The sequence below is a fragment of the Alosa alosa genome, chromosome 13, assembly GCF_017589495.1.
Source record: "Alosa alosa isolate M-15738 ecotype Scorff River chromosome 13, AALO_Geno_1.1, whole genome shotgun sequence".
In the NCBI taxonomy this organism is placed as follows: Eukaryota; Metazoa; Chordata; class Actinopteri; order Clupeiformes; family Clupeidae; genus Alosa; species Alosa alosa.
Genome location: NC_063201.1, coordinates 32775257 through 32801798, shown reverse-complemented (window position 1 = coordinate 32801798; position 26542 = coordinate 32775257). Strand labels below are relative to the sequence as shown.

The window sequence follows — 26542 nt, the reverse complement described above, 5'->3', positions numbered from 1 at the left end:
GAAAGCTGGCCTTTGGAAAATGTATAGAAAGCCTAATTGTATGCAATGCAATAGGCTACCTGCAAAACGGGGCTTTCAGTTGGTGGTGTTGACTGCTTATTCTGCACCCAGATAACAATTAGTCATTGAATATATGTTAATTCAACATTAGGCTACTTTGTCAACGTTAAAATCATTGAATCAACGTCGCACTGCAACATTGATTCTACATCACTTTTGCACCCTTCATTAATACTGAAGCAACGTTGAAATTCTAACTACAGATCAACGGGATTTCAATGGTATTTCCACTAAAATAACATTGAAACAATGTTGAAAGTACAACCATACTAAAGATCTCCGTGATTTCAATGGTATTTCAATTGATATTAAACCTCAGTAAACCACTATTAGCCCAATCTGGCAAAATATTGGGAAATTCATATCCTGCTTTATCTACAACCAGGATAAATTTGGCTAGGCCTAGGTATGTCTGGTTTAGGCTATACAAGCTTGCATAAATAACCATTGACAACTTGTTATCAGTTAGCAAGTGCATTTATTCACTCCATCTAGAAATTCATGTGTGCTGTGCTTTTCTGCCATCCATTCACTTTAGCATCCATAGCAGTTGCAGTCAGCCTGATCCTCCAGTAGCAGAGTGAAGTGGCACCTAACAGAAATAGAAGGGGGCGGGGGAAGAGACTGTTGTTAGATAAATTTGTTCAACTGAACAACAAACTAAGAGCTAAGCCTACAATCAAGTCATTTTATGCGACAACCTACCACTCATACAAACGTAGTTCAAGACGAAGGCTAAGTTTCAGCCAGTGACTGTTTGCCATAGAAGGCTATTACCCTCGTCAGGCCAGCTACTGTGTGAAAGGCAACTGACAATTTGAGTGTGAAGGCTTAGCACTACCGCCGCCACTGCACACAACCATAAAAACATTCCCGAGTTCTAGCTAACGTAATATAACTTACCTACTGAATCCTCGGTTATCGCTTAATGAAGTTATGAACTTACTCAACGTAATATCAATATTATCAAACTAACTAGAGTTAAACGTAACATCCTCTCTAGACGTAGCAGCTACGAGTGTGTTGCTAATTGATGGCAGCTAACGCCAGCTTGTTTGCTTACTTGTCTCTCTGAGTCGTTAAAAACAGACTTCACACAGATGCTCCATTCAAATAGAAAATACAAATGAATTGTAACTTACATTGGGTGTGGTAGGAAAACGTCCGTTTCGTCGTAGTTTGTTGGACGAAGCAGACACCAAGAATGTAAACTGTCTTGAAGAGAATTGATCTGTCGCTAAGCGCCACCCTTAGAACGCTGATGAGCCAATGACAGTTCAGCCTCAGCGGGACTCGGACATCAGCTCGGACAACTCCATAGGAAACAACAGGGAGGAGGCATAAAATGACAAATTAATGGTTATTTATGGAGTTTATTAACTAAACTAAACTTAATGGTTATTTATGGAGTTTATTAACTAAAACCCAGACGGATAACCATTGTCAAACGTTTTGCATGTGGGACGTGTAATACTGATAGCCGGTACCCCGAGAGGCTAGAAAACGGGGTATATTTCCATCAACAGTAGCCTACAGGACGTCTCTCGCGTTTGCAACAGCTCGACGTAATGTAGGCTACTAAGCCAACAATGTGGGCACAGGTTCCCTGTTAAATCCCAAGATGAAAATGCTCATTAACCAACTACTATATTCTTACTACATCAAATATTAACGTAACCTAACATATCTTAGTATCAATCTTCCGCTAGCTAGCTAGCATTAACGTCAGTGGTTTTTGCATGATGATTTGCACGGCTACTTGCCACAACTGCTTGTCACCTTGTATGTATTCTAAAGTTTTGAATACACCCCTCCATAGCATAATTAAGTCCCTTTTGATAGCTTCTGGAGGAAAGTAAATCCTTTATCGACCAAAACGTCCTCAAAGCCTGCTTTCATATACTGTCAGCTGCCATTGTCCACAATGTATTTCTAATCAAGTCTGGTTTGTTTGTCCGAGTTTTCACACGGTAACAATGGAGGGCGGAGCTTAGCGACAGGTCAATTGAGCAGTGTGGTTCAAAAGCGATTAATTACAGGATGTGTAGGACTAGTTTAGGGAGCGCCTGATTGTATGCAGGTAGACCCGCACCTGATTACTTTACGACCCTTCTAAATGAGCCTCCTTTGTGATGTCATACAGAGAAAAATTATTTCTCAAAAAGTATAAAAAAATCTGAAATGATAACTCTCTTGTCCAACTCTAGACCTACACAACGGTTATTTCAACATGTCTGTATGTTAAGCGGTTAGAGCCGCATTAATTACTGAAAAGGTAAAAAGAAAAGGTTATAATAAGAAGAAGCCAGGAGATTTCAAGATAGTGGATTCCATCCACTATATTAAGAGCGCTAAATAGGCCAAATGTAAGTACAGTATCAGTATTGCATATTTGATTGACAAACTTGTGTGACATTTTAGAGGAGACTGAGGCTAAAGCATACATCTACAGTAATTATACACAGAAACATAAAATGTATCAAATGCATACAGAATTTTACCTGCATGATGTAAGCATTGTGACCAAGTTAAAATCTTGTCAACATTTTATTAATGTAACATGCAAAAATGAGGTGAGGTAGTTGCGCATGATGTTCAAACTTCACCATCAGGAACATAGGAAGTATTGCGTCCTATGTCTAATAATCATGAAATTTAGCACACACAACAGAGTGCATTTGACAAACACATCACATGTGAGTGCATTATTTAAATGTAAATGTAACGGGTCACTGGACCAAACATGCATAGGCTTTTTGTCGCCGCTTGCAACTATATTTGCCATAGTATCCCAGTAGGTTATCCTGCTCTATAGCCTGAAAGACCTGCTGCAAATGTAATTCACAATCTCCCTGTAGGCTAGTCTGCCTTATAACCCAAGAGCCTTGTTGAATTCATGAGATTGTTTTGTCTTTGTGCTGCATTTGTTTGACCAAAGGATTTTGTGAATGTTCCAGGTAGGCTGTGTGAGTACTCATTGTAGGCTATGCTGTCTTGTGTGATGAAAGAGGACATTCTGTTCTGGTTTTTCTCCACCTAGCAATATGGGCTCCAGAACGTCATTTCTCAGAGGTGTTCACGCTGATGTACCCTCTGACATCAGCAAATCTAAATTCATCATAGACAAATGGCAAACACAACAAACAATTTAGTCATTCTATGATTTAGCCTTTAACTGTATGTAATAGTTAATGCTGCCACTATGAAATTACTTATTGGTCGTATAGCAGAATGTGAATTAACAACCATTTTGATGTGATGTTTATTTAGCATGTAAAGTGCAAACCAGCAAGAAGAGGGCTGCATGCCACTGTATTAAATAAAATACAAATAATGGAGGAGTGCGTTCAACACAAACCAAATCCTACAGAATTTCACATAGCTCCTTTTATGCAGTCATTTCAGCAATGAGTATTGATCCCAAGATCAGTAAGGACAATATTGAGTAGCTGCACCAAATGTAATTTGTTGTCTCTTATTTTTCTAGATGAATTCTTGGGAGATTATTTGGACGACGAAGCTGCACGACATCGCAAGCCAATCTATCATAGAGGATCATCTGGACGGCGTAAAATAGAAAAGGTGATGAAAAAAGGTGATGGGGGGGCCTACTGGTTAGGGCTTCGGGCTTGTACCCGGAGGGTTGCCGGTTCGAACCCCAACCAGTAGGAGCGGCTGAAGGGCCCTTGAGCAAGGCACCTAACCCCTCACTGCTCCCCGATCGCCGCTGTTGTTGTAGGCAGCTCACTGCGCCGGGATTAGTGTGTGCTTCACCTCACTGTTCACTGTGTGCTGAGTGTGTTTCACTAATTCATGGATTGGGATAAATGCAGAGACCAAATTTCCCTCACGGGATCAAAAGAGTATACTTATATACCTATACTTTAAAAAATACAGTATTGTGCGTTGACAATGATTGGAGAGAAGTTATTAGGCTCACTTTAAATTATGTTTACTTTAGGGCTGTCAAATGGATGTGCTTCACCTCACTGTGTGTACACTGCGTGCTGTGTGTGTTTCACTAATTCACGGATTGGGATAAATGCAGAGACCAAATTTCCCTCACGGGATCAAAAGAGTATACTTATACTATATATACAAATGGTTAAAAATCAAATTAATTAATCGCAACTTTGCTGTGATTAATTGCAATTAATTTCTTTCTTCAAATTAAGCCTTTAAAATCATTGAATTAATGTAGAATCAACAAGGAATTAGCATGCTATTGTTCAATATTTTAACTAAGATTCTGCTCAGAACAAGCAAACACATTTCCAACTAGAAAATGCAATTCCAGGGAATTACCATTGCATGTAAATGTAAAAAAGCTGCTGTGTATAACATTAAATTACTTACAGTATGATTATTCAGATTACATAGACGTGTCCAGTATTCTTGAAAACCACTTACTTGATTAGATGTTAGCTTAGAGTATATGACAGTCAGTAAAAATAAATTGTTAATTCAATATTGATCAACATTCTTTTTTTTAATACAGCAGAATGATACTCAGAATACACTAATGAACACTTAACAACCAATGTAAGCTTGAAGTAAAAAAAAATCACAGTTGTGTGTGTGTGTGTGTGTATGTGTGTGTGTGTGTGTGTGTGTATGTATATATATATATATATATATATATATATATATATATATATATATATATATATATATATATATATATATATATATATATATATATATATATATATATATATATATATATATACAGAACTTGATAATGCCAATCATATTATCCTAAGACGGATCTATTTATCAGTGGTAATTCTGAAATGGCAGCAAGAGCTAGAGGTCTCAGTTAATTGTAATAAATAGGTCACTTTTGATGGTGATATAGACTGAAGAACAAGATTCAGCCCTTCAGATGATCAGTTTTAGACAGAACTTAGGTTAGAATCTTAATTTTCACACAGCACAGCTCAGGTCTAAAAACAGAGGTCTAACAGCATAGCTAAGTTTCACAGATGTCACAGCACATGATTCAAATGTATGCATGCTTCATATAGTTGTCGGCATAGTCCTCCTGCAACAATATAATACTCAGAATGTCTCAGTGTAGATCTCAGATCTACGTCTATAGTTCAAAGGTATGTGCAGATATGTTGAGATATGGTCACATGTTTTTAGGAATGAATGTAAGTGTTAATGTCAGCGATGTATGGTTGGCAGGATGTGCACACAGACAGGCACACACGAAATGTAATACACGGTCACCACCACACTGGTCTGGCCTGGTCTGGAACCTAAAAGACAAAAGCAAACAAGTTAGTTATACCAAAAACAAGGAATGTTTACAATTGTTCAAAACTTAGATATTTAAGTGAGATTGTTGCACCATAAATTTGTAATGGTAGTTAAATATACTAGCCTATAGTATTGCAAACAAAGCAACACTTTGTGTTTTTTCATTTCAGTTTAGGGATAGTTGGTAGCCAAACAGTTTCAAGTAAACAGCTTAGAACACTTTGTAGGCAAAGGGTGTGTTGTTGCTGTTGATAATCATCAACTGAGTCTTAAGGATGGACCATTCTGATATTATGTATCTTGATAACCAACTACAATAGTTTATACAGCTTGCTAGGTCTGTCATCCACATTTTTTTCTACAGATTACGATGTAGACCTACTGGTAATACTTTACTTGACGGGTGAGTTCATAACACATTCATAGCAGCTGTCATAAACTGCACATAAAGCATTCATGACTGTTTCATGAGACATGACTCAACATTCATACCAAACCTTTCATGAATGTGGAAGACGGAACGACGACAACTTGTCAAAATAAAAGTCCAACAATCGCAAAGCAGCATTGCCATTTTTGTTCCAAACCTCTTACCTGATCACATCACATCTGAGTCAATGGGCTGTTTTATGATGTAACCTTTGCAGATGATTTCTCATCTTTTGCTACTGGGAATGTCCAACCTTTCCAGGTTACACAAATACGGGTCAGCTGAATGTAGGCTAGTTTACCTCCCAGTGTTAAACTCGGTGATTATGAATACTTCACAACTTGTATAGTAAAGTGACATTCCATGAAGACTTCATTAGATATATTTATGAAATATTTACAAAGGCTGGAGAGAAAAATGACAATGTGCCTTTGCGATTGTTGGACTTTTATTTTGACAAGTTGTCATTCTGTCTTCCACATTCATGAAAGGTTTGGTATGAATGTTGAGTCATGTCTCATGAAAGTCATGAATGCTTTATATGCAGTTTATGACAGCTGCTATGAATGTGTTATGAACTCACCCGTCAAGTAAAGTGTTACCGACCTACTCTAGGATGTACTACAACTTGGAAGCTTGATTCGTGTGCCAGGCTACACTTTAAATTTTAGGCCAGAATAATGCAGAAATTAGTAACGTTAGCCTAGGCCAAGTAAACATACTCTGTAGCCTATGTTGACGACACAAACGTTATACCTCAACTTCTGTACGTGTGTTTTAACAATACTTTGGTCATATGGTCCGTTTCCAAACAGTATGGCTTTTATCAGGTCCCTTTCCACAGGTGTATTTAATCAAGAGCCAGATAGTATCTGTACAATATGATTAGGCTAGACTACTGTATCTGGTTAACGTTAACGTTGGTTAGTGAGCAAATGTAACGTTAACGTCGGTGATTAGCTGGGAGCAATGTTAGGTTTGATTGTCGTTAGCTAACGTTATCGAAACCTACGGCTAACCGGTCACTTTAAAGTTGACGATATACAGTAGCTGCTAGGCCTATTAACACTGATAAGGTGGGTGCTAACGTTAACTATTCCCCTAACGTTATAACGTTAGTTTGGCTATTTGTCACCTATCATTTCATACAACATAATGTTTGACGACATAAATGAGTCAAATGCCAAAAAATCGGACCACTTACCGTGTCTGTAATTAGAGAAGGACAGTCAGTTACGAGCAAGTAGCCTAAAGTGGGATCACGGCAGGCGATAAGACGAACGTTCAGAAGACTCACAGCTCCAGCAAAGATCCTTGATTACTAGCAAGATAGAGCAACGTAATTCGTTACTATGAGAGCAAAATGGGACAGTTCCGGTCTGCATAAGTGGGAGTGTCACCTTACGTCACTAAATAAACTTTCTCTCTTAATAAGCAATAAGAACAGATAAACATAATTGTGTTCGCAATATCATTGTCTATAATCATGTATGAGACCAATGAATCATTCTTTAGGACATGATATAAATAATTTAATTAGTCATGTGTACCGAGCTAGCTAGCTAGCTAACGCTAGCTTAAAACGCCATACAAGTGGATGGGAGTAGCTATGGCAATACAGATATGCGCTAACAAGTGACTAGTAGTTGAAGGACTTCGCTTTAAACTTAATATACTGTTCCAAATTCGGCTTTGAGTATAAACTATCCACTTTAACTAATGTCAGTAATGTTATTCAGCTAGTTGTCATTTCAAAGAAATTACACTTCTCCGTTTAAAATGTTACCTTAGCTAAGAGGCTAGCTAGCATGCTAACAACTGGACAGTAACTGGCAACAGCATGGTCTGATATTAAGTTATTTTATTACAAATCCGAACACTAAAAAATTACACTTTTAGGCTTGACATGATCCCAAACACTTACAGATTATGACAAAATGTTCCAAAAAACCCTCAACAAATCCAGAAAGATATAATGACCAATTTATTGGTAAAATTCCACAAGTCTCCATTGACATTAGTGCAGCGAGGGTTTACTCTGTTCTGCATAAAGGGGGATTTTCCCCCCTCCCCTTGCAATAATCGAACGCGGAAATTGTCGAACGTTTGCGCCTCTCGCTCCGCTTTAACCCTCTCTGGCTCCAGTGGTAGAGGTTGATTGCGTTCAGCTGCAGGTCACGTCATAATGCTAAAAGTTGCCGCCAAAGCGGTCAATGTTAACTCAATGGGAATTTGTTGCTCTTTTATCGTAAATATCTCAAAAAGTATAAAGTTCACAAATGTAAAAAATACATTGTACAATTGTCCGTTACAAGACCTTTGTAGGAGTGTTTGAATGACGTCAAACGGTTCAGTGGTTTTAGTGTCATTAAACGTCAAACTTGGTCGGAAGAAGATTAATAAAAGACGATAATAAGAAGAACAGTGATAATAGTCCATTGCATTTACATGCAATGCAATAAAGCCATTAAGGTTATTGACTATTAACTTGAAAAGCATACTTGTGCGCCAAAATAACTGATACTTCTGGTTTAAAAGAATCTTGGACTTCTGGAATTGATTGATTATTTTGAATAGATCTTAAAAGGTCTTCAATTTATCTTGAATCAACCTGCAGAAACCCTGTTGTTGGCTAGTGATGCACCGATATTGAAATTCTGGGCCGATACCGGTATTAAAAAAAAATTTGATACACCTTTGCTGGCAAAAAAGTATTCAAAGTACATTTCAAATTTTTTCATCAAGAAAATTAGAAGAGAGAGCAGGGCTTAAAATTCATTTTTCAAAATGGGGGAAATTCCCCCCTTAGGTTCTTCATGTAGGGGGGGATTTACACAATTTGGGAGGGGGGCGGGCGGCATCATTAGTAATATTGAATATACTGTAGTGGGATCATTCACACCAGTGGCCATCCTGGATTCTGCTTGACTCTCTCCACACACAAACACACACAGAAATTGATTGCTTGTGTCATGTTTCTATTTCATATATTTTGAAATTCATATGAAGTGTATTTAGTTAATAATGTATGGTATTTTATAATCTGCATAATTACATGTAGCTAAACATATTTAGTAATTTGAATACTTCATATTGATTTTTAAACTATTAAACTATTACACAGGAATATCTTTAATGTGGTGTGTAGGTCTAATTGAGTGCACATTGGTGATGTGTAGGTGTAATTGAGTGCCTGTCCCTTTGAGAAATACCTGAGTAATTAGCCTTCAGTCTCACGGTTTTAGGCTAGTGAATAAAAGTTGTGCATAGTGCATAAGGATATGTGGATGCAATTTATTATGTTTTCTATGTCATTAGATAGAAATAATTGTTCAAAAAACTAACAAGTCAGAGAAAATCTTTCTGGGATCATAGAAGAGATAAGTGTCTTGCAATGTTAGCAAGGAGCTCTCTCCAGTTGTAAAAGTTTGTCATGGTTGCGTAGCCTATTTGCATAAGCGCAAAGTGGTTCTCTCTGTGTGTGCTATGTTCAATTCAACTCGGTAGTTGATCCATCTGGTCAATAGCCCCGCATTCACGCCACTTCATGATTATTAACGTCATCAGACAGGCTATAAAGTGTATGCAGGAATTTCTCGTATTATGATGGCTAGAGTTGCGGGACTTGAACAAATAATGCGCAATACCCGCAATCCCGCAGTGAAACTTAGGCCCTGGAGAGAGAAGAAAAGAACTTTGATCTTGCACTCCCTATGAAAAGTTTTCAGATCTGCACTCTTAGAATAGGTTGGCGACGCTTATCAGCGATTTAATTGTGGCCAGCATATTTAAGAATATCAGCCACTATAGAATATCGGCCGTTTCGCAGATGGCTGATGGCAGCAAAAAGGGCCATATTGGCCGATACCGATAGCCTGCCGATATATCGGTGCATCACTACTCTTGGCAGGCCTTGTTAAACGATGTATGCAGTTGGTTGCATTTTGTCATTTTGGACTAGCTTTATGACTGAAATATGTACTATTGATTTCATGCTTGTCCACATTCCCACTTCTGCAGAGCCCCCTGGAACAGACACCCCCCAGTGTACTGGCAGCTCTTGCAAATGGCTTTGCTCAGTTCGAGAGGGAGCCCTCATCTGAACCCACACATAAGATCAGAGTTGACTTCAAGGTAAATGCTGCAGTCCTTTCAGTTGTTGGTTATCCTTTTTTTCATGCACAAACATTAACCTTTTTAAGTCCATTACTAACATTTAGCATTTCCTATATTCATTTTCTTTGCGTTTCATATTGAGAAATATGCAAAAGTGCATGTGCGATATGTAGCCTAGGTCTAGCACATTTCAATGAAGTGCATGAAAAAACTGAAATATCCTCGTCCTTATCCTCATTTTCTTCTTACACTAAACTATGTTCAGGTCATGTGTAACATTGTAAACAATGTTAAGCTCGTAGATTATAGTTTAAGTAGTTAAGTAGCTTAAGTGCTTCGGTGATATTTTAATTCCATGTCGACTGAGCCGACGACAACGTGAGTGCAGTGTCACTTCACACCAAAGTTTTCAACTGGCAAACACTGGAAGAATAATGGTTTTATGACTGAGTTGAAGTAAGAACAATGGAATCTAATGTAATTGAATGTCGAAAACGGAGTGCGCCGCATTCATATCCTCGCCAGTGTCCTCAACGCTTTAAAGCGCTATTCAGCCAACCGGGAATTCAGAACTGCGTTGATGTTTATTATCTTCATGACTAATGGAGGAGGACAAGGCAAAAGGCTAGGAAGTGTCTAGTACTTTTGAGGACAAGAAACGGTGCGTCAAAGGATAAAACAGTAGCAGCCAAAGGGGATCGTTGATAACAGAAGAAGTGACGGTGTAAAATGAAAAAAAAACATTTTGCGTCCTTGCAATTAATGCGTTACTAGCGCTGTAACGATACACAATAATCGGTTTGTATCACAATTTTTGACCCACGTAACGTTTGATACATACCTCAAATGGTTTTTTTTTTTGTGTGTGGGGGTATGTATTACAGGGTTTCCACGGAGTCATAAAAAGTCATAAAACGTCTTAAATTTAATAATGAGAATTTTAGGCCATAAAAAGTCATAAAAACATTCGGATTTCCCGTACAAGGTCATAAATTACATTTAGCCACGTCTTAAATTGATATGTTAGTTCATTCATTGTTCTACCGTTGCGTTTTCCCCCGAGAAAATACGCTGGTGGCGGGATTCATTCGTTTCGCCTATTGTAGTTCTGTCTGAGGAATCTGGGTCGTAACATCGCGTTCCAGAACTACAAAGTCCATGCGGCAGTGCAGGAAACAGACTTGTCGGGAAGGACTTTCACAGAAACCTGTGCGAACTTCAAAGCTTCACTGCCGGTGTTCTGATGTAGCCAGGTATTGTCTCCTTACCGCATCTCTTTCTGTAGTCAGCGTTTCTCAAACTGTGGGTCCCGACCCACTACTGGGTCGCGGAGACATGCCAGGTGGGGCGCGAACTGACGTGAAAAACAGGAGTTTTTTTTATTTATTTTCTATCTGTAGCCTAGGCCCAGGTAGCACCCAATGCGCAATGGACGCACTGTGTTATTCACAGGGAAGCGCTCGTGTCAAGGCAGATTAGTTATTAGTCCCAACCTGAATGAGATTTTGAACGAGGTTGAGGTTGTGAGAGTGGTGAATTTCATCAAGACCCGGCCCTTAAAAGCGCGTCTATTCTCCGCACTTTGGCTTTCCAGAGGTAAAGTGCTGTCGCGCGTGTTTGAGCTCCGAGTCGCCTCTTCTTGGAAGAAGAGCGCATGTTTGAATCTGCAAGCACGTTCACTAATGAACATTTCTTGACAAAGCTGTCCAATCTTAGCTATATATCTGGAAAGCTCAATGAGTTAAATCTACAGTTACAAGGCAAAGACAAGCACCCACCTCACCTAGCAGATAAGATTACTGCATTCACCAAAAAACTTGTATGGGACAGGCGCCTCGATCGCGACAGTATTATGCCTTTGAGAATCTGAGTGAAATCGCTGAAACGTCTGATTCGGGAGCCACTCTTGGGATCCCATGGTATTAAACAGTAGGTCTACATCACATCCCTGCAAAGTTTATATCAAAAATATTTCCCAACCAGCAGTGCTCAGTATGACTGGATTATGGATCCATTTAATGCAGGTATTTCATTGAATTGTACAATGCCGTAAAATATTGTCCGATGCTTCCTAATATGTTGCTGGAAATATGTGTGTTTAATTTACAATGTCACATTATGTATTTATTTATTTATTATTATATCTGCAGCACCAGCTGATTTTAACTCTGCTGAAGAGGATATATTTAGAACTTGTCATTATTTCAGTAAATTTGACAATTTTAAGCTTGACCTACCACTTTCTTAGAGCGATGAGGGACAGGTGGGGCTCGAAAATGCCCCCTTGATCAAAGTGGGGAATGAAAGAAAAAGTTTGAGAACCACTGCTGTAGCTGATATATTTGGGTCTGATTAATTGATTAGTGAAATTTTCCACAATGGGAAAGTGTACGTTTAACATGCTATGGCTAGATGATGGCGCGTTTAAGAGCTGGCTTAAGCCCGTCGCGAACAACAAATATCAAGCATATTGCACCCTGTGCAAGAAGACCATTGAGCTCTCCAGTTTAGGCATACAAGCCTTGGCTGAGCTGAAAAAGGTTGAGGAGGGGATCACCGTTAAGGGGGACGAACTGAGATACATGTAGACTGACTGACTGAATTGTTTACAGTTGTTAAGTGTTCCTGTGATGTTGAAAAGGGAGCCTTTAGTTTGCTACTCTTCAGAAAATGGAACCTTTAAAGAATACAATTCATTGCTGTCAATGAAAGTCAATAAAAAAAAAGAAGATTTTTGAAAGGAATTTTAACGACTGAAGTTATTTTTCAGAATTCGTGTAGGTCATAAATTTATATCATAATGGTCATAAAAAGGTCTTAAAAAGTCTTAAATTTGACTGACTAAACCCTGCAGAAACCCTGATATTAAATCCTGAAAATATAATACTGAATTTCTGATATTCATGACGGCACACTTACAATGCAGCCTGGAAATATTGTAATTGCATAGTTGGCTAGCTCATCATAGTCTACTGGTTGGACTGTTCAGTAGGGCTTTGACTTTTGCCCAAAAATCATATTCGAAGTTCGTTTGTTTATTAATATTAAAATTTGAATATATTCGAATATGTATTAATAATATTTTGACCATTTAAATGTCTTCAGTAAGACCGATATTGGCATCAAACTTAAGTTCTATTTGTTCTATATGTCAATAGACTATGTGCACGAAAAGCTGAGTATTTATGCGTGTGTTAAAATTGTTATTATTGAGCATAGGCCTGGGCGATAAAACGATAGCGATATGTATCGCAATAGACATGTAATCGATATCAATAAAACATATGTTCAATAGAACATTCGATTAGTAAAAGCAACACACACCTCCCGCTTAGTTGTCCATAAATAAATAGGCTACATATATCTTGCATTGTAGTAGCAGGCTATGTGCAACTCTACCAGAGTAGGTGATAGAAGTAGGCCTACCACAACACAGACTCTTGCCCCGTGCACTCTCCCTCTCAACAGGCGCATCCCTCCTCAAGACTGGCTAAATTGCTAATAAATCCGGTTAGCATCATTAGCACACTGCACAAATTTGTTCAAAACTGTTGCATTCTGCTAAATTCTAATAATATCAATCCCGATGCAAATGGAAAAGTATTTTCCAAGAGTCAAACAGGCTTGTCCCAAGGAGAAAAAGTATTCATTTGAAACTTAAACACACGTGGGGAAACTGAACAGTCTAACCAGTAGACTATGATAAACTAGCAAATTAAGCTAGGCTACTTTGTTTACAATATTTCCAGGCTTTAACCAGTGCTGCTTTTCATTCAGACTTATGTGCACATGTATTTATTTAAGTGTTTTTCATGATTGTGTTGCTGTTTCTTTACCCTTTGATTAATAACTAAGGTGATTCAAATCAGAGGAAGGTTAAGTTTAAAATAAAAGTGTCTGTCTATGTGGGAGCTCACTAAGCGCGAACCAGGATGCTAACGTCACCTACAGGAGCCCAGATGACCAATAACAGCCTTGCTAATGAGCTCGTGATTTTACTTCACCAGGCGTGAAATAAAACCTCGAAATCTGAATTTTTAAAACAACGTTTACAAGCAAATACATTTACAAAAAATAATTTCCATAGTCTACAGGTTCGAATATTAAGAGATCCTTAAAATTCGTTCGAATATCTTTCATTTTTTAAATAATCGAATTATATTCGAATAACGAAGTTCGGAGTCAAAGCCCTACTGTTCAGTTTCCCCATGTGTGTTTAAGTTTCAAGATAATACTTTTTCTCCTTGGGACAGGCCCTTTTGAGTCTTGGAAAACATTTGTATTGAGATGATCAGTCAACTTAAACGCAAGCGTTTTAAACAAATGTGTGCAGAATGCTAATGATGCTAACCGGATTAGATAGTAATTTAGCTAGTCCTTTTCTATGCGTCCATGCTTTCACAATTGTGATTGTTTTATTTTGATTAATTTCATTGAGCGTGCGAGAGGGAGAGAGCGGGGCAAGGAGAGGGGGTTTACTTCTATACTGTTTGGTAAAGCTGCATGCATACTCGCATAGTCTACAATGAAAGCTAGGAGAGCTATGAAATTATTATTTATTTATTTATTTCTGGACAATGTACCGGCGGGAGATGTTTTGCTTATGTGGCCGCGTAAGCTGCAAAGCGCTGCGGGAAACACTAGAAGGGGTGTGCCACAATTCTGCCTTCTCACACCACGACACAGGTTTGTGGATATGAGTGTCACAATTTCGGTTTCAATATGCATATCGTTACAGCCCTAATTTGGACACATAGGAATACTGCCTTTACTGCTATGACAATATGGCAAAAGCCTTTTCTTTGCATCCAGCTCTGATGTGAGCTGGATGCAAAGAAAGCTGCTAGCGTCGCGGTAAGTGATTGTCAAAGTTGTTTTATTTTTATATTTTATTATTCCATACATTTTTGGTCAACGATTCCCGGGGAACATGAAACTTGGTGGGCATGAAGCCCCACTCAAAAATTGTCATCTTGTGTGCAGTGGTTCGGGTAGTTATGTAACGAATGCAGTTTTTGCTATATAACTACCCGAACCACTGCACTCCAGATGACAACATTTTTATGGTATGTGGGTCTCAAGGGCCTGCATCAACCGAGCCCATAACCACTCATTTGTGAAAATGAAGCCCCCAGTAAAAAATGAAAATGCAACAACATACCTTTTTTTCTGTCATCAATTGCGTCAACGATTACCAAGTCACCGAAACACAGAGGGACATGAAACTAGGTGGGCATGTAGCAGCCCCACTAGACTTTAACGGAAAATAAGTGTTTGGTCCTCACACACACATAAACACACACACACACACACACACACACAATGACACACAAACATGCACACATGCAGACGCACGCACACATGCAGGCAGGCACGCACATAACCACATGTACACATGCGCGCACACACACACACACACACACACACACACACACACACACACACACACACAAAAGCACACATATGTACAAAAGCAAACACACACATGCATACACTCATTTACATACACAAACTGTAAATCTCCCTCTAGAGTAGCGATGTATTTATATGTTACTCTGCTACATTTTTTTTTTTCTTTGGAAAATCACTAGAGGGCAGGTTTTCTTCAAATATGGCATACATACGACTGACATGTTGTTGGTAAATTTTAGCCAGATAAAACTACATGGGACTTTGGAAACATTGTTTTAAGTTACTTTTGTTTTCAAAAAATTTCAGAGCTTAGCAATCACCAAAAAGGCAGAATCTAGGGTACCCAAGATATAAGCAGTATGTTAATTTTCGATACTTTCCTAATGCTTGTGGTTATATGCTTGCATTATAGGATCTTTCTCATTTAGTTCTTGTCCTTAATGTGTAATAATTTATTTTTCTGTTTCTGTTTCTCACTTTTCTCAGGAGGACTGTACCTTTGAGAATGTGTGGCAGATGGGAGGCCTGAGCATTTTGACATCTGTACCTCTGATGCCAGACTACGTGTGTCTTTTGTGTGCCAGTAAAGGCCATCATGAGGTGAGTGTGCACTTATTTTATAGCCTACTAACTGCTTATTGGCATTCTTGTTAGTTTAGATCTGGCACACCATAACACTTCAAATAATAGCAGAGTCCCAAATAGACGCCTGTCTCTTTTAAATGCCTGGTATGGCAACAGGTTTGGGTTAAAGGCCTGGTCTGTTTTTTAGTTTCGGGTTGTATTTAATGTTCTTCTAAACCCGGTCTGTTTAAAGCCCAATTCACACCAAAGATTCGCGATGAGACGAAACCGTTGCAGAAAGGAGTTGCAGCGGTGTGAATAGATGTTACACGCCGTCGCAAAGCATTCACCATGTCTAGTCACAGTTGCAAGGTTTTAGAATGTTGCATCAAGTTGCTGGTTTATAGAATGTTGCAGCTCATCTCGTCCCATATCTTTAGTGTGAATTGGGCTTAAGCCAGTATGGTGCAGACTGCGCAGTGCACACGTTATAATTAGATGGCATTAAAAGACTGCGGTGGGGAAAAGCTAGAGTTCCAAATTGTTTAACTTTTTTCAATATGAACTATGCCTATATGCCCGACTTTGTCACCGTTCAATTCATCCCTTTAGTTTCAAATTTGCGGACAGGCCGATGGTAAGCTTGTTTTTATGCTGGCAACAAAACAAAAAGGTTCGCAAACGTTATTCTTTATTCTAAATGCGTACCGCCATGGCGATAAAGAGAATGAAGTAGGCTATGATTTGAAATGTAAGCTGACTGTTGTCAAATTTGCCAAATAAAATATGGTTATATGGTTCATGCTTTCTCATGCTGTTTCATTCATGCCGAAAAGGAGGGACAATGAAACATTACGCACGTTCCACTTTTGCATAAATAATTCCTGAACGGTTTTGGTCAGTGCTGATAATGCAACTGTATTTGACAGAGGACAGATATAGGCTAGGTTGCTAGTGACAAAATATGAGCTTTGTGTGATACGATCTCTTTGGAAATTATGTTTGATTAAAATGTGTTTCATCTGTTCTGGCTATTCCAGCTATTTGGATCTTATCTCACTCAATGAACAACATCTCAACACTAAATGAATGATGATCCATAATTGTCATCGGATAACCTAGTCATATGGGTAGACATTAAGTGTTTTTGAAATAATTAATTCGATAATATTTTCCATCTTTGCAGAGGAAAAGTTTTGTGTAAAGGGAATTAAAGGCCTGTCTCATATAGACGCTTGTCTCTAATACTAGCCGGTGCAGTTTGGCAATTTGGGAAAATAAAAGCCCGGGCTATTATTTGGAGTTTTACGGTATGTTAAAGTACATACGTTTTATGCTATGGTAGTGTTTGGGAGGTTCTGTGTACATTAGCTGTAGGCAACTCCAGTCATTGTCCATTTTTTAGTTTTTTTCTCTCCTATATATATATTATGTATTTCCAAGCAAATATTTGAAATTACTCAAGTCAATCTTTATTACCAATCTTTATTAAGTATGTAGTAGGGATGCACCGATCAGACTTTTTCAGTCTCGATACCGATGCCTGGGCTTTGTGTAACGGTCGATACCCGGTACCGATCCGATACATAGTTAACATAGTTAACTACTGTAATAAATAGGAGTGTCATGATTTCGAAGTTTGAAGTCGAAATCGATCGAAATTACATCTCAATCTTGAACTTCGAACTCTAAGGTAGAATCGACGATGTAGCCACACCCTCAATGTCACGTCCAGCAAGATGCAAAAACACACACGTTGAACTGTGGCGTCAACACTCCTAACTTAGGCTGCAGCCAGTTTAAACTGATCAACTGATCAAAATCGAAGCCCCTCTTGCTATTCTGAAATCACCGGTGTGAAAGTATTTTGTTGTTCATTCACGTCAATTAACACTTTGACCACTTTGACTCTCTGGCTGCTATACAGATGCTGTACTGCCAAGTGTGCTGTGAACCGTTTCATCACTTCTGCCTTGATCCCACGGAACGCCCCTCTGAGGAAAATAAAGAAAATTGGTGTTGTCGACGGTGTAGGTTCTGCCATGTTTGTGGACATAAAAGCAAACCTTCAAAGGTACTAGCATGATATGTATGCAATTTTGTTCTCACTGCTCCTGACTGACTAACTATTTAATTTCACTTGGATAGGTAACATGAGTAGCAATATGTCCGATATTTCCTCATTCTGTGTCATCAGTTTATGGATTTTTTTCTGCCTTTCTGTCCGTAATGTAAGAAGCACTTGATGAATTGACACATAATTACCCCTTTGTTATGTCATTCCTTACCTTTGTACAAGCTGAATTTGGGGTGTGCCCTCAAAGTTCTATGAAATTAAACTTTATTTAGACTTTATTGATTAGTGTAAATATTCCACAGCCTCTGCTGGAGTGTGAACGGTGTCAGAACAGCTACCACCCCTCTTGCCTGGGGCCCAACTACCCCAAACCCAACAAACGCAAGAAAACATGGGTAAGATACTGAAAACCTCATCTCGCAACAACATGTATACTGGCTCAGAGCTAGTGAGCGGAGCTGAGCGGTGTGAATATCCCGCTTCTCGCTCAGATGGCTGTTCACTCAGCTGCTCTTCCGCTCAAATTTGCTTCAGGCCGCTCCGCTACGCTCAATTTCGCACCCCGCTCCACTTAAAACTCCTCCCGCTCCGGTGAAATCACTCCACGCTCGCTCCAATTAAAAAGAGGGAGTAATAATCTACAAGCCGAATTGTCACCTTAAAGCTACAGTTGGCAAGTCTGACAGATTGAGGGGACTTAGCCAAAATTTTGAATGTTTACAACTCTCACGCTCCTCCCCCACTACCACCGAGCACCCTCTCATCGAGTTTGTGCTCATCAGTGCGCACCAGACTGCACCAGACTGTGATTGACAGTCAGATTTCACACAGCCCTGCTCTGATTGGACCAGAAGAACCGGGAGCTGTGGGTTTTTGCAAAACAAATAACAGGCTCTAGGTGGAGGTAGAAGTGCAGGGTTTTTTTCTAAAACCAGCTGATTTATGTTGTTCGGTTGGAACATAGTGTTGGTTTCAGTGAATATGATCAAAAAAAAAAAATCTTGCTAACTGCAGCTTTAATCAGAAAATTAAATCCCAAAGAACTAAGAGCAATGGCAATATATGTCACTCATAGAACATTTATTTTAAAAGATAGTGCAACACCGATAGTGCAACAACGAACAAGCTTGGCAACATCAATACACATAAGCCTAAAACTAAAGGGATCAGTGGGATTAATTGCCTAAAGAATACAGTCTTAGCATCCAAGTTTTAGCCTTCTACTTGATAAGAAGCATATTGAAATTGCTCACGTTTTTCTTTGCTCTCCATAGCACACACTCATGTTTCCGCGAGATGTGTCTTCTTAGATTCCAAAATGAATCTTTACTCACTGAAACAGTGTCACCACATGGTTGTTCTTGCGCTACATTGTTAGTATCTAGTTGTTTTGTAGGAATAGTACACTTGTATGACTTATCAGTTTCCTTTCTAAAATATTTAGCGAACTCCATCCCCATCAACACACTTACAATCGCCAATCTTTGAAATTTAACTGTCTCGGTTTTATTAGGAAGACATGAATTCTGGGTGGATTTGGACACGCTTCAGACTCATGGTGTGAGCGGTATCGGAGCGAAATTGGAGCAGAACAGAGTGGCCGCTCCGACCTCTAAATTAAAAAGTGCCCCGCGCTCCAACTAAATTCCCCCCGCTCCGCTCCTCGCTTGCTCGCGCTCCGCTCCGCTCACTAGCTCTGTACTGGCTGAAGTTAGGGCTGGACGACATATTGTATTGGCTTGATAAAATCCATTGTATTTTTAAATACACTGGAATTTATCAAATCAATACGTAGTCCAGGTCTTTTGCTTAGGCAGTGTAGGCTCTGAATAGGTCTTACCTATGAAACATAAATCGTGTTAAAGTTTATTTCTGTTGCATTAGTCACCAAACATTAAACTAGTACTGTGTCAGGCAGTGATGACCTGTTTTTAATATTGTGTCTCTAGTAAACCATAGATTAATATGCCCTCCCAGACATGTGCATGTCATCCTGATTCTCCCTATCATTTAAAGTCAGATCTCATTCTATGAATGAGGTAGTCCTACTAATCAGGTATATTGGTGAGTGAGAAATATGTTATTAGGCTATATCTATTTTGATGTGCCCCATTATGACATATTTAGAAATATTTTATTAATTTACACATTTTGGCAACGTATTGTAGTCAGAGTACCATTGCCACCTACTGATTAGCCTGTTTGTGCTAAAGGCTGATATGATGTATAGGATGCACGCAGCCCTAGCACACAGCACACAGCCCTAGTTACTAGGGAACCGCTTCAAGTCATGTTGCGTCCTTGCGTTCAGGTAGAGAGGGGGCGCTGTGGCGTAGCAGGCTACAGTGCCTTTACAATATACAGGTCCAAGTGCCCACGGGGACCCAGGTTCGAATCCGACCTGCGGTCATGTCCCGATCCCACCCCGTCTCTCTCTCTCCCACTTGCTTCCTGTCACTCTCCACTGTCCTGTCCAAATAAAGGCAAAAAGCCCCAAAAATATAATTTTTAAAAAAAAAAGGTAGGGAGAAAAAAATAGATTTAAATTAAAGGTACACTATGCAGGTTTAGGTATTTTTGGCGGCTGTAGAGCTCCCTCTAGAGTTGTGATATATTTATATTTTACTCTGCTATTATAGCACACTTCTCACAACTTATCCCCTCTGTGCACAATGAAAATGCTTTTGTTGTGGAGGTGAAGGATTAACAGGCCTCTAAAGAGCTATATCTACTGACAAGGTAATATTTCATGATTCTCATAAAATTTGTCAGGCAGCCGTTCTTGGAAGATGCATGGCTGGTTATCTCAGTAGGGACTCGCTACGCCTATGCTGTATAGCTGTGCTAGGTGAAAGATTTGCCTATTACAAGTTTGTTTACCATCAAATTGGCTTCGTAAAGGTGAAAATATTGCTCAGTGTACCTTTTTAGAATTGTCTACAACACTAAGAAAAAAAAGATTACATTTTCACCCAGCCCTAGTTGAAGCAGAGACATAGCTTGTGAACGCTAACACGTTCCCCTTATATCTATTTATCGTTCATAAATGTGTTATTATCTATCTCTACCATTATAGTTCAGGGTTTATAATTGTAGCTCTAGTCTTTCATGTCAAATGTTGTTAAACTGTTTGAAATATCCTGAATATTCTGCATGAAATGAGTGGATTCAGTGTCCTATGAACAACAGACAGTTCATGCTAGGAACAATGTAGGTGATTGTAGGCACTATTTCTCTATTTGTCAGGTGTGCATGAGCTGTATTAGATGTAGGAGCTGTGGCGTGACCCCAGGGAAGAGTTGGGACACCGAGTGGAATCACGACAAAGGTCTTTGTCCTGACTGCACCAAACTCAATGCCCAGGGTAAGATCATATGCAGTTTTTATTTATTTATTCTTCTTCTGCTACATGGTCAACAATATCACCTACTTAATCAATACACATGAAACTTGGCATGCTTCTAACCCCACATGGCTGATATGGTATTGGGTCGAGGTTGCATAGTGGCTGAGGAGCTAGAGGGTGCAGTAGACCGAAAAGTTGTGCATTCAATTCCTGACTGTCAGCATTGTGACTTTGAGCATGGCATTTAACTCTTTAAGGGTTTTTCTATGGGGACTGGTCCTTGTAATAATTTACATATAATGGCATTTGATAAAAGTGTCAGCCAAATTAATGAATAAATAATAAACTAATATGGGTTGGGGTTTGTACCCCTAGATGGGTGTGTCCCGTTGCGCTAGCGTTCTCTAAAGTGGGGTAGGCTCAAAGCACTTTTTGGGCAATAACTCAACAACCGGTCAATGACATCAGATAAGAAGCTAATTTTGCAGTAAACACACACTGAACAGAAACTCTTGGGACATGTGTGTCTACTCCATGGATGGAGTGACCTACATGACATTACAGTTAAGCTTATAATAAATCCAGTTGTCAGAAAAGTAAAAACAAATAGTTTTACATAACATCAGATATTCAGAAACCCAAATAATGGGAATGGAATGATTCATGTTCCATAGCCACATAGACATTTATTCAACTGTGAGATTTGCAGTTGAATCATGCTCTTCAGATTGATTCTTAACTTTATAGGCTTGGCAAGAGCATAGAACATTTTATTTTTTATTACATTAACTTCTTGCTGCTCATTGAACATTTCTCTCTTAAATAGTTTTGAATGGCCTTTAGTGTAGCAGTCTGACATAAAACATAATCTTTGTGTGCTTGATATCTTCCATGGGTTTAGGTAACTACTGCACAATTTGCTTTAAATGCTATGAGGACAATGACTATGAAAGCCAGATGATGCAGTGTGCTACCTGCAACCACTGGGTTCATGCGAAATGTGAAGGCCTAACAGGTGAGTTTACATTTTTAACTGAAAAACATATTGTGGAAATTGTACTTTCAAGCAGTTAACTTTGAATTAATCGAAAGTAAGGAATAAAGGGTGTATTAAAGATTTAAGAAGCCATTAATGCTCATGGTGGATTTTTTTATATTATTATTTTCTTTGCTGCACTTAAAATACTATCCAAGCAAAGTTTTTTTTTTTTTTTTTTTTTTTTTTGTTACATTTTTAGTCTCAAGTCAAAATTGATAAATGGTTTTTATGTTCCATAAAAAAGTTGTTTGGTTTTTAATGACACCGATTCTGGCTACAAGCAATTTTTGATACACACATAGTTCAGACTCCTTTATGCATTCAAGAAAATAAACTGATTTCTATATGGTCTTTTATTAATAAAATGTCAGTTTTAAATCTTGACCTCTTACCATATGTAAATACAGTATGTGTAATACCTTCTTTGTATGTATTTGTAATCACTTACCAGAGGTAACACTGCAAATCTCTGGTGTTGCTTACAGAAAAAAAACCTGAACATCTGGTTATATATGGAGTATTCTTGCCCAGGTCATTTCTTGAGGAAGCTTAGGTCTTTTAATGTGTGCAGCAGAATGTTAAATATGTTATACCATTTTGTTTTATGTGGTTCTCTTGACTTGTTTGTTTGGTTGTGATATACTGTATGTTAATATTATTAACCGCTGCTTTAAAGGCCCCCCTAAAGAGTTTTTTACCTTGTAAGGTACCTTTACCTTATATTGGTTCCAAAATCATTTTGATGACTCATAAACTCTTAATAGGGCGAATGGCACTTCCACATATTTTTTTGCCAACCTTTATTGTACCTGTTCATTCCTGAGCTGCAGGAAAACAATTTGTTTTGTTTTAGATGACCTTTATGAGATCCTGTCCAATCTGCCAGAAAGTGTGGTATACTCCTGTCAGCCGTGCAACACTCGTCAGTCTGGCATGGAAGCATCACTAGTAGGAGGTGAAGGAGTGGGATGGAGAGAACTGCTTCAGCTGGAGCTCAGAGCTGGGGTGGAAAAGGTTTTGGCCTGTCTGCTGAGTTCCACTCTCAGTCAGCACCTAGTCACATGCAGCCAGGTAAGAACATGCAATTATGGCAAAAAATATGGTCAAGAACTCAACCTACGCTTTTGAGAACATCTGTGAAAATTGTAATAATAGGCCTACACAGCTAAAGACTTAGTACTTGCTCTAAAGCAAATCTTACACTCTGATTTTCTCCTCCACCGGCACCTTCCACTTGGCTGTGAACTAGACCTAGGTCACCCAGACAAATTAACTCTTTAGAGCCTGAGTGGAACATTCAATTTGTTGTTCATACTTGATGACCCTTGTGGCACAAAAATGCTTATTTTGTGGCCATGCTACATAGCAGAGATCAAATATAGCCACCACTGTAAACAGGAGAAACAGCCCTTTAAAATGGTATAAAACATAAAATAAAACTTTTAAGTGCAACACACTCATTGTATAAGTTTGAGTGCAGCACAATTTTGTCTTCTACTCAGTGAAAAAAACAGAATCAATTTGTCATTTTTCTTCTGAAGTTATGATCAATTTATTCATACCTACAAATTGCAGTGTAGTTGAGTGTAACTGATCATTATCTGATTTGACATCCGACCCAAAAATACCCACATTATAGTCATGTAACAACATAAGTTATTTTAACCATCTGAGCAGGACGCATAGCTAAATATGGGATGTCATACTATGTTCTAAAGAGACAGTTAGAATTGTGAGGGAGGAAAGATAAATGAGCTGATGGAGACTGCTTCTCCATTTGAATTCATTCATTTATCACTAAACGGTGAAGTTTGAGATTGAGATGTAATTTTGATCGATTTCGACTTAAAATCGTGACACCCCTAATAGATAGATAGAAACTTTATTCATCACGAGGGAAATTTGAGGCATCCAGTATCGTTATTTATTTAAGGGGCTACCGGAGGCATCGTTATTTATTTAAGGGGCTACCGGAGTTTTGGGAGCATTAGTCAAAAAAGACGTGACCCTCCCTCGCCAGCAAGAATTTTTTCTATGACCCTCCAAAGTGATTATGAAAAAACGCATGACCCTCCCCTTCAATTTATTGATGCCTTCTGTAGGCTACTGGGTCAATTTGGGAGCTTGCATGCTACCACTCCTTTCTTAAAATGCCTTGAAAAGGCTGTCGTTTGCACAATTTCATAAATAATCACCGGGACCGAAACAGCCTACCTGTCACCTTTTTTTTTTTTTATCACATACTGTATTTTAACTTTTTTCCCCGTCTTAGGAGGAGCTGCAGGGCCGTCGCAAGGGGGTGCGAGGCCCTGTGCGAACTTGACAGGTGCGAGGCCCTTTTCACCCTTTTCACCCTTTTCTTGCGTGAAATCATGCGATAGCCTATTGACGGTGCATTTTAATAGTAGGCTAAAGGCTACACCAGCTTGTCTTTAAGAGGGGAAATTTTATAGCCTATAACATTAGCTGAGTCACATATTTGGCCATAAGCCGTTTATCATAGGATATCACGAAACCAAACTACAAAGGCGAACACTTTAACAGGGGGAATTAATTGGGCATAAATCATGCTGAACGCTTTTCGTCAATGAGTTGAAACACACACGACACGACACTCAACACTGACAATAATGTAGACAGCAAATTAAGATATTTTTTCGTTTTGTGAAGCGGCACCGGTAGGCTATCAAAAGCAGATATCGATTTTCGTTACCACCGTGTAGTCAAGCCTTAAGCCATACCCAAGTAGCCTAAATCGAGGTAATGTTTAATTATGCATGATTTATTTTGTTATTAAATTCGTAGGCTGGGATTCCTCTCGAAGACAATTATGTTTAATGGTAGTCTCCTGCTTTTTCAGAAGGGGCGGCAGGCAGGCTGACAGAGCGACGTACAGTGGCTGAAAGTGGTGCTAAAGCTTCACGCAGCTTCACGCCGCGTAATGCGCGACTGAAGTGGCCATTTGAAAGCAACGCCCACTGTACATATCTCACATACATAAAAATCACTCACAGAAATTTCAACATTTAAAGAGTTTTGTGAAGTGATTACAAAGGTATGGTATGGACTGACCATGTGATGCATTCATTGACCATGATAAGGTGCTATGGTAGAGTGTGTGCAATGGCGATAGGTCAAAAGTGAACAGTGCAACAAAATACTTCAACATGGTCAACAAAACTTATTTTAAAGGCATGAAATCTAATAGAACAATAAAACCCGAAATAATAAATCAGAATAAATAAGTCCTCGGCTGTGGAGGTCACGTGACCAACAGCAGCAATGGTCGCTGAGAAATGACCTCGCTGAGCTCTTCACCCACCTCCTTATTTCATTGAAAAACAGGTCTACTCCCTTTTGTTCAACGGCAAATCGTTTTATTTGTTATCACAATGACTCTGTGAAATGCCTGCAAACGCAAGAAAGCAAGTCTCATTGCCGTCTTTTCACCAACAAACCAACACTGTGCTAATGTCTGTTATACCCAAAAGGGGTAAAGATCTTATGGATTGCTTCAATTTCAGGCCCATCAGGCTCTCTTGGGACTGATCTAAAGCTTTATTCCAAAATCTTGGCACTCCGCCTAGAGCGCTTTATTGAGAAGCCAGTCCACCCCGACCAATCAGGCTTTATACAAGGCGCCATGCTGCAGACAATGTACACAGACTATTACATGTAATAGAATAAGCCAGAAATCTTCCAAGGGCGGCTGCTGTTTTATCAGTTGACGCGGAAAAGGCGTTTGGCTGTCTAGAGTGGAACTACCTGTGACAAGTAATGGAGATACTTGGTTTGGGGCCCAATTCATTGATGTGGTTCATATTCTATGTGAAAATCCCACGGCCATAGTCTCAACCAATGGCTTGCATTCTCAGCCATTTTCCGTTGAATGGGGCTCTCGACAAGTCTGAACGTACCCTTAGCTGGTGGCTTTTTTAGCTTTCCATCTTTTTCTTCCACAGTGCTCCATCAATCAACATTCTGATGGCGATTCTGAACAGCTTGCTGTCTGTGATCTTAATTCGGTTGGGAAGAAATTTGATAAAGGCTTGTATATCACTCTGGTAAGTCTGCCTATATGTATGTTGGCTCCTCTTTTGTTTAAAAAACATAGTGATAAATATCAATATTGTTAGCCTACAGTTGTTGGCTGAGAATAGAGAATTGAGGCCCAGATGGACTGTGATTATGTAAATGCATGCATCATTTGTTGACCCAGGGTGTCCATGCGGT

General features: G+C 39.1%; 1 protein-coding gene across 1 annotated transcript in view; it reads left to right on the top strand.

Annotated features, from left to right (window-relative positions):
- The window catches only part of kmt2bb (lysine (K)-specific methyltransferase 2Bb), a 94989-nt gene that overhangs the window by 29454 nt on the left and 38993 nt on the right, over nucleotides 1-26542 (top strand). Inside the window, exons 10-18 of the mRNA XM_048261956.1 lie at nucleotides 3548-3642; nucleotides 9776-9889; nucleotides 15770-15883; nucleotides 17775-17921; nucleotides 18227-18319; nucleotides 21171-21288; nucleotides 22172-22285; nucleotides 23163-23380; nucleotides 26272-26373. Coding sequence (XP_048117913.1) covers nucleotides 3548-3642; nucleotides 9776-9889; nucleotides 15770-15883; nucleotides 17775-17921; nucleotides 18227-18319; nucleotides 21171-21288; nucleotides 22172-22285; nucleotides 23163-23380; nucleotides 26272-26373 — 1115 coding nt within the window. The remainder of the gene's footprint in view (nucleotides 1-3547; nucleotides 3643-9775; nucleotides 9890-15769; nucleotides 15884-17774; nucleotides 17922-18226; nucleotides 18320-21170; nucleotides 21289-22171; nucleotides 22286-23162; nucleotides 23381-26271; nucleotides 26374-26542) is intronic.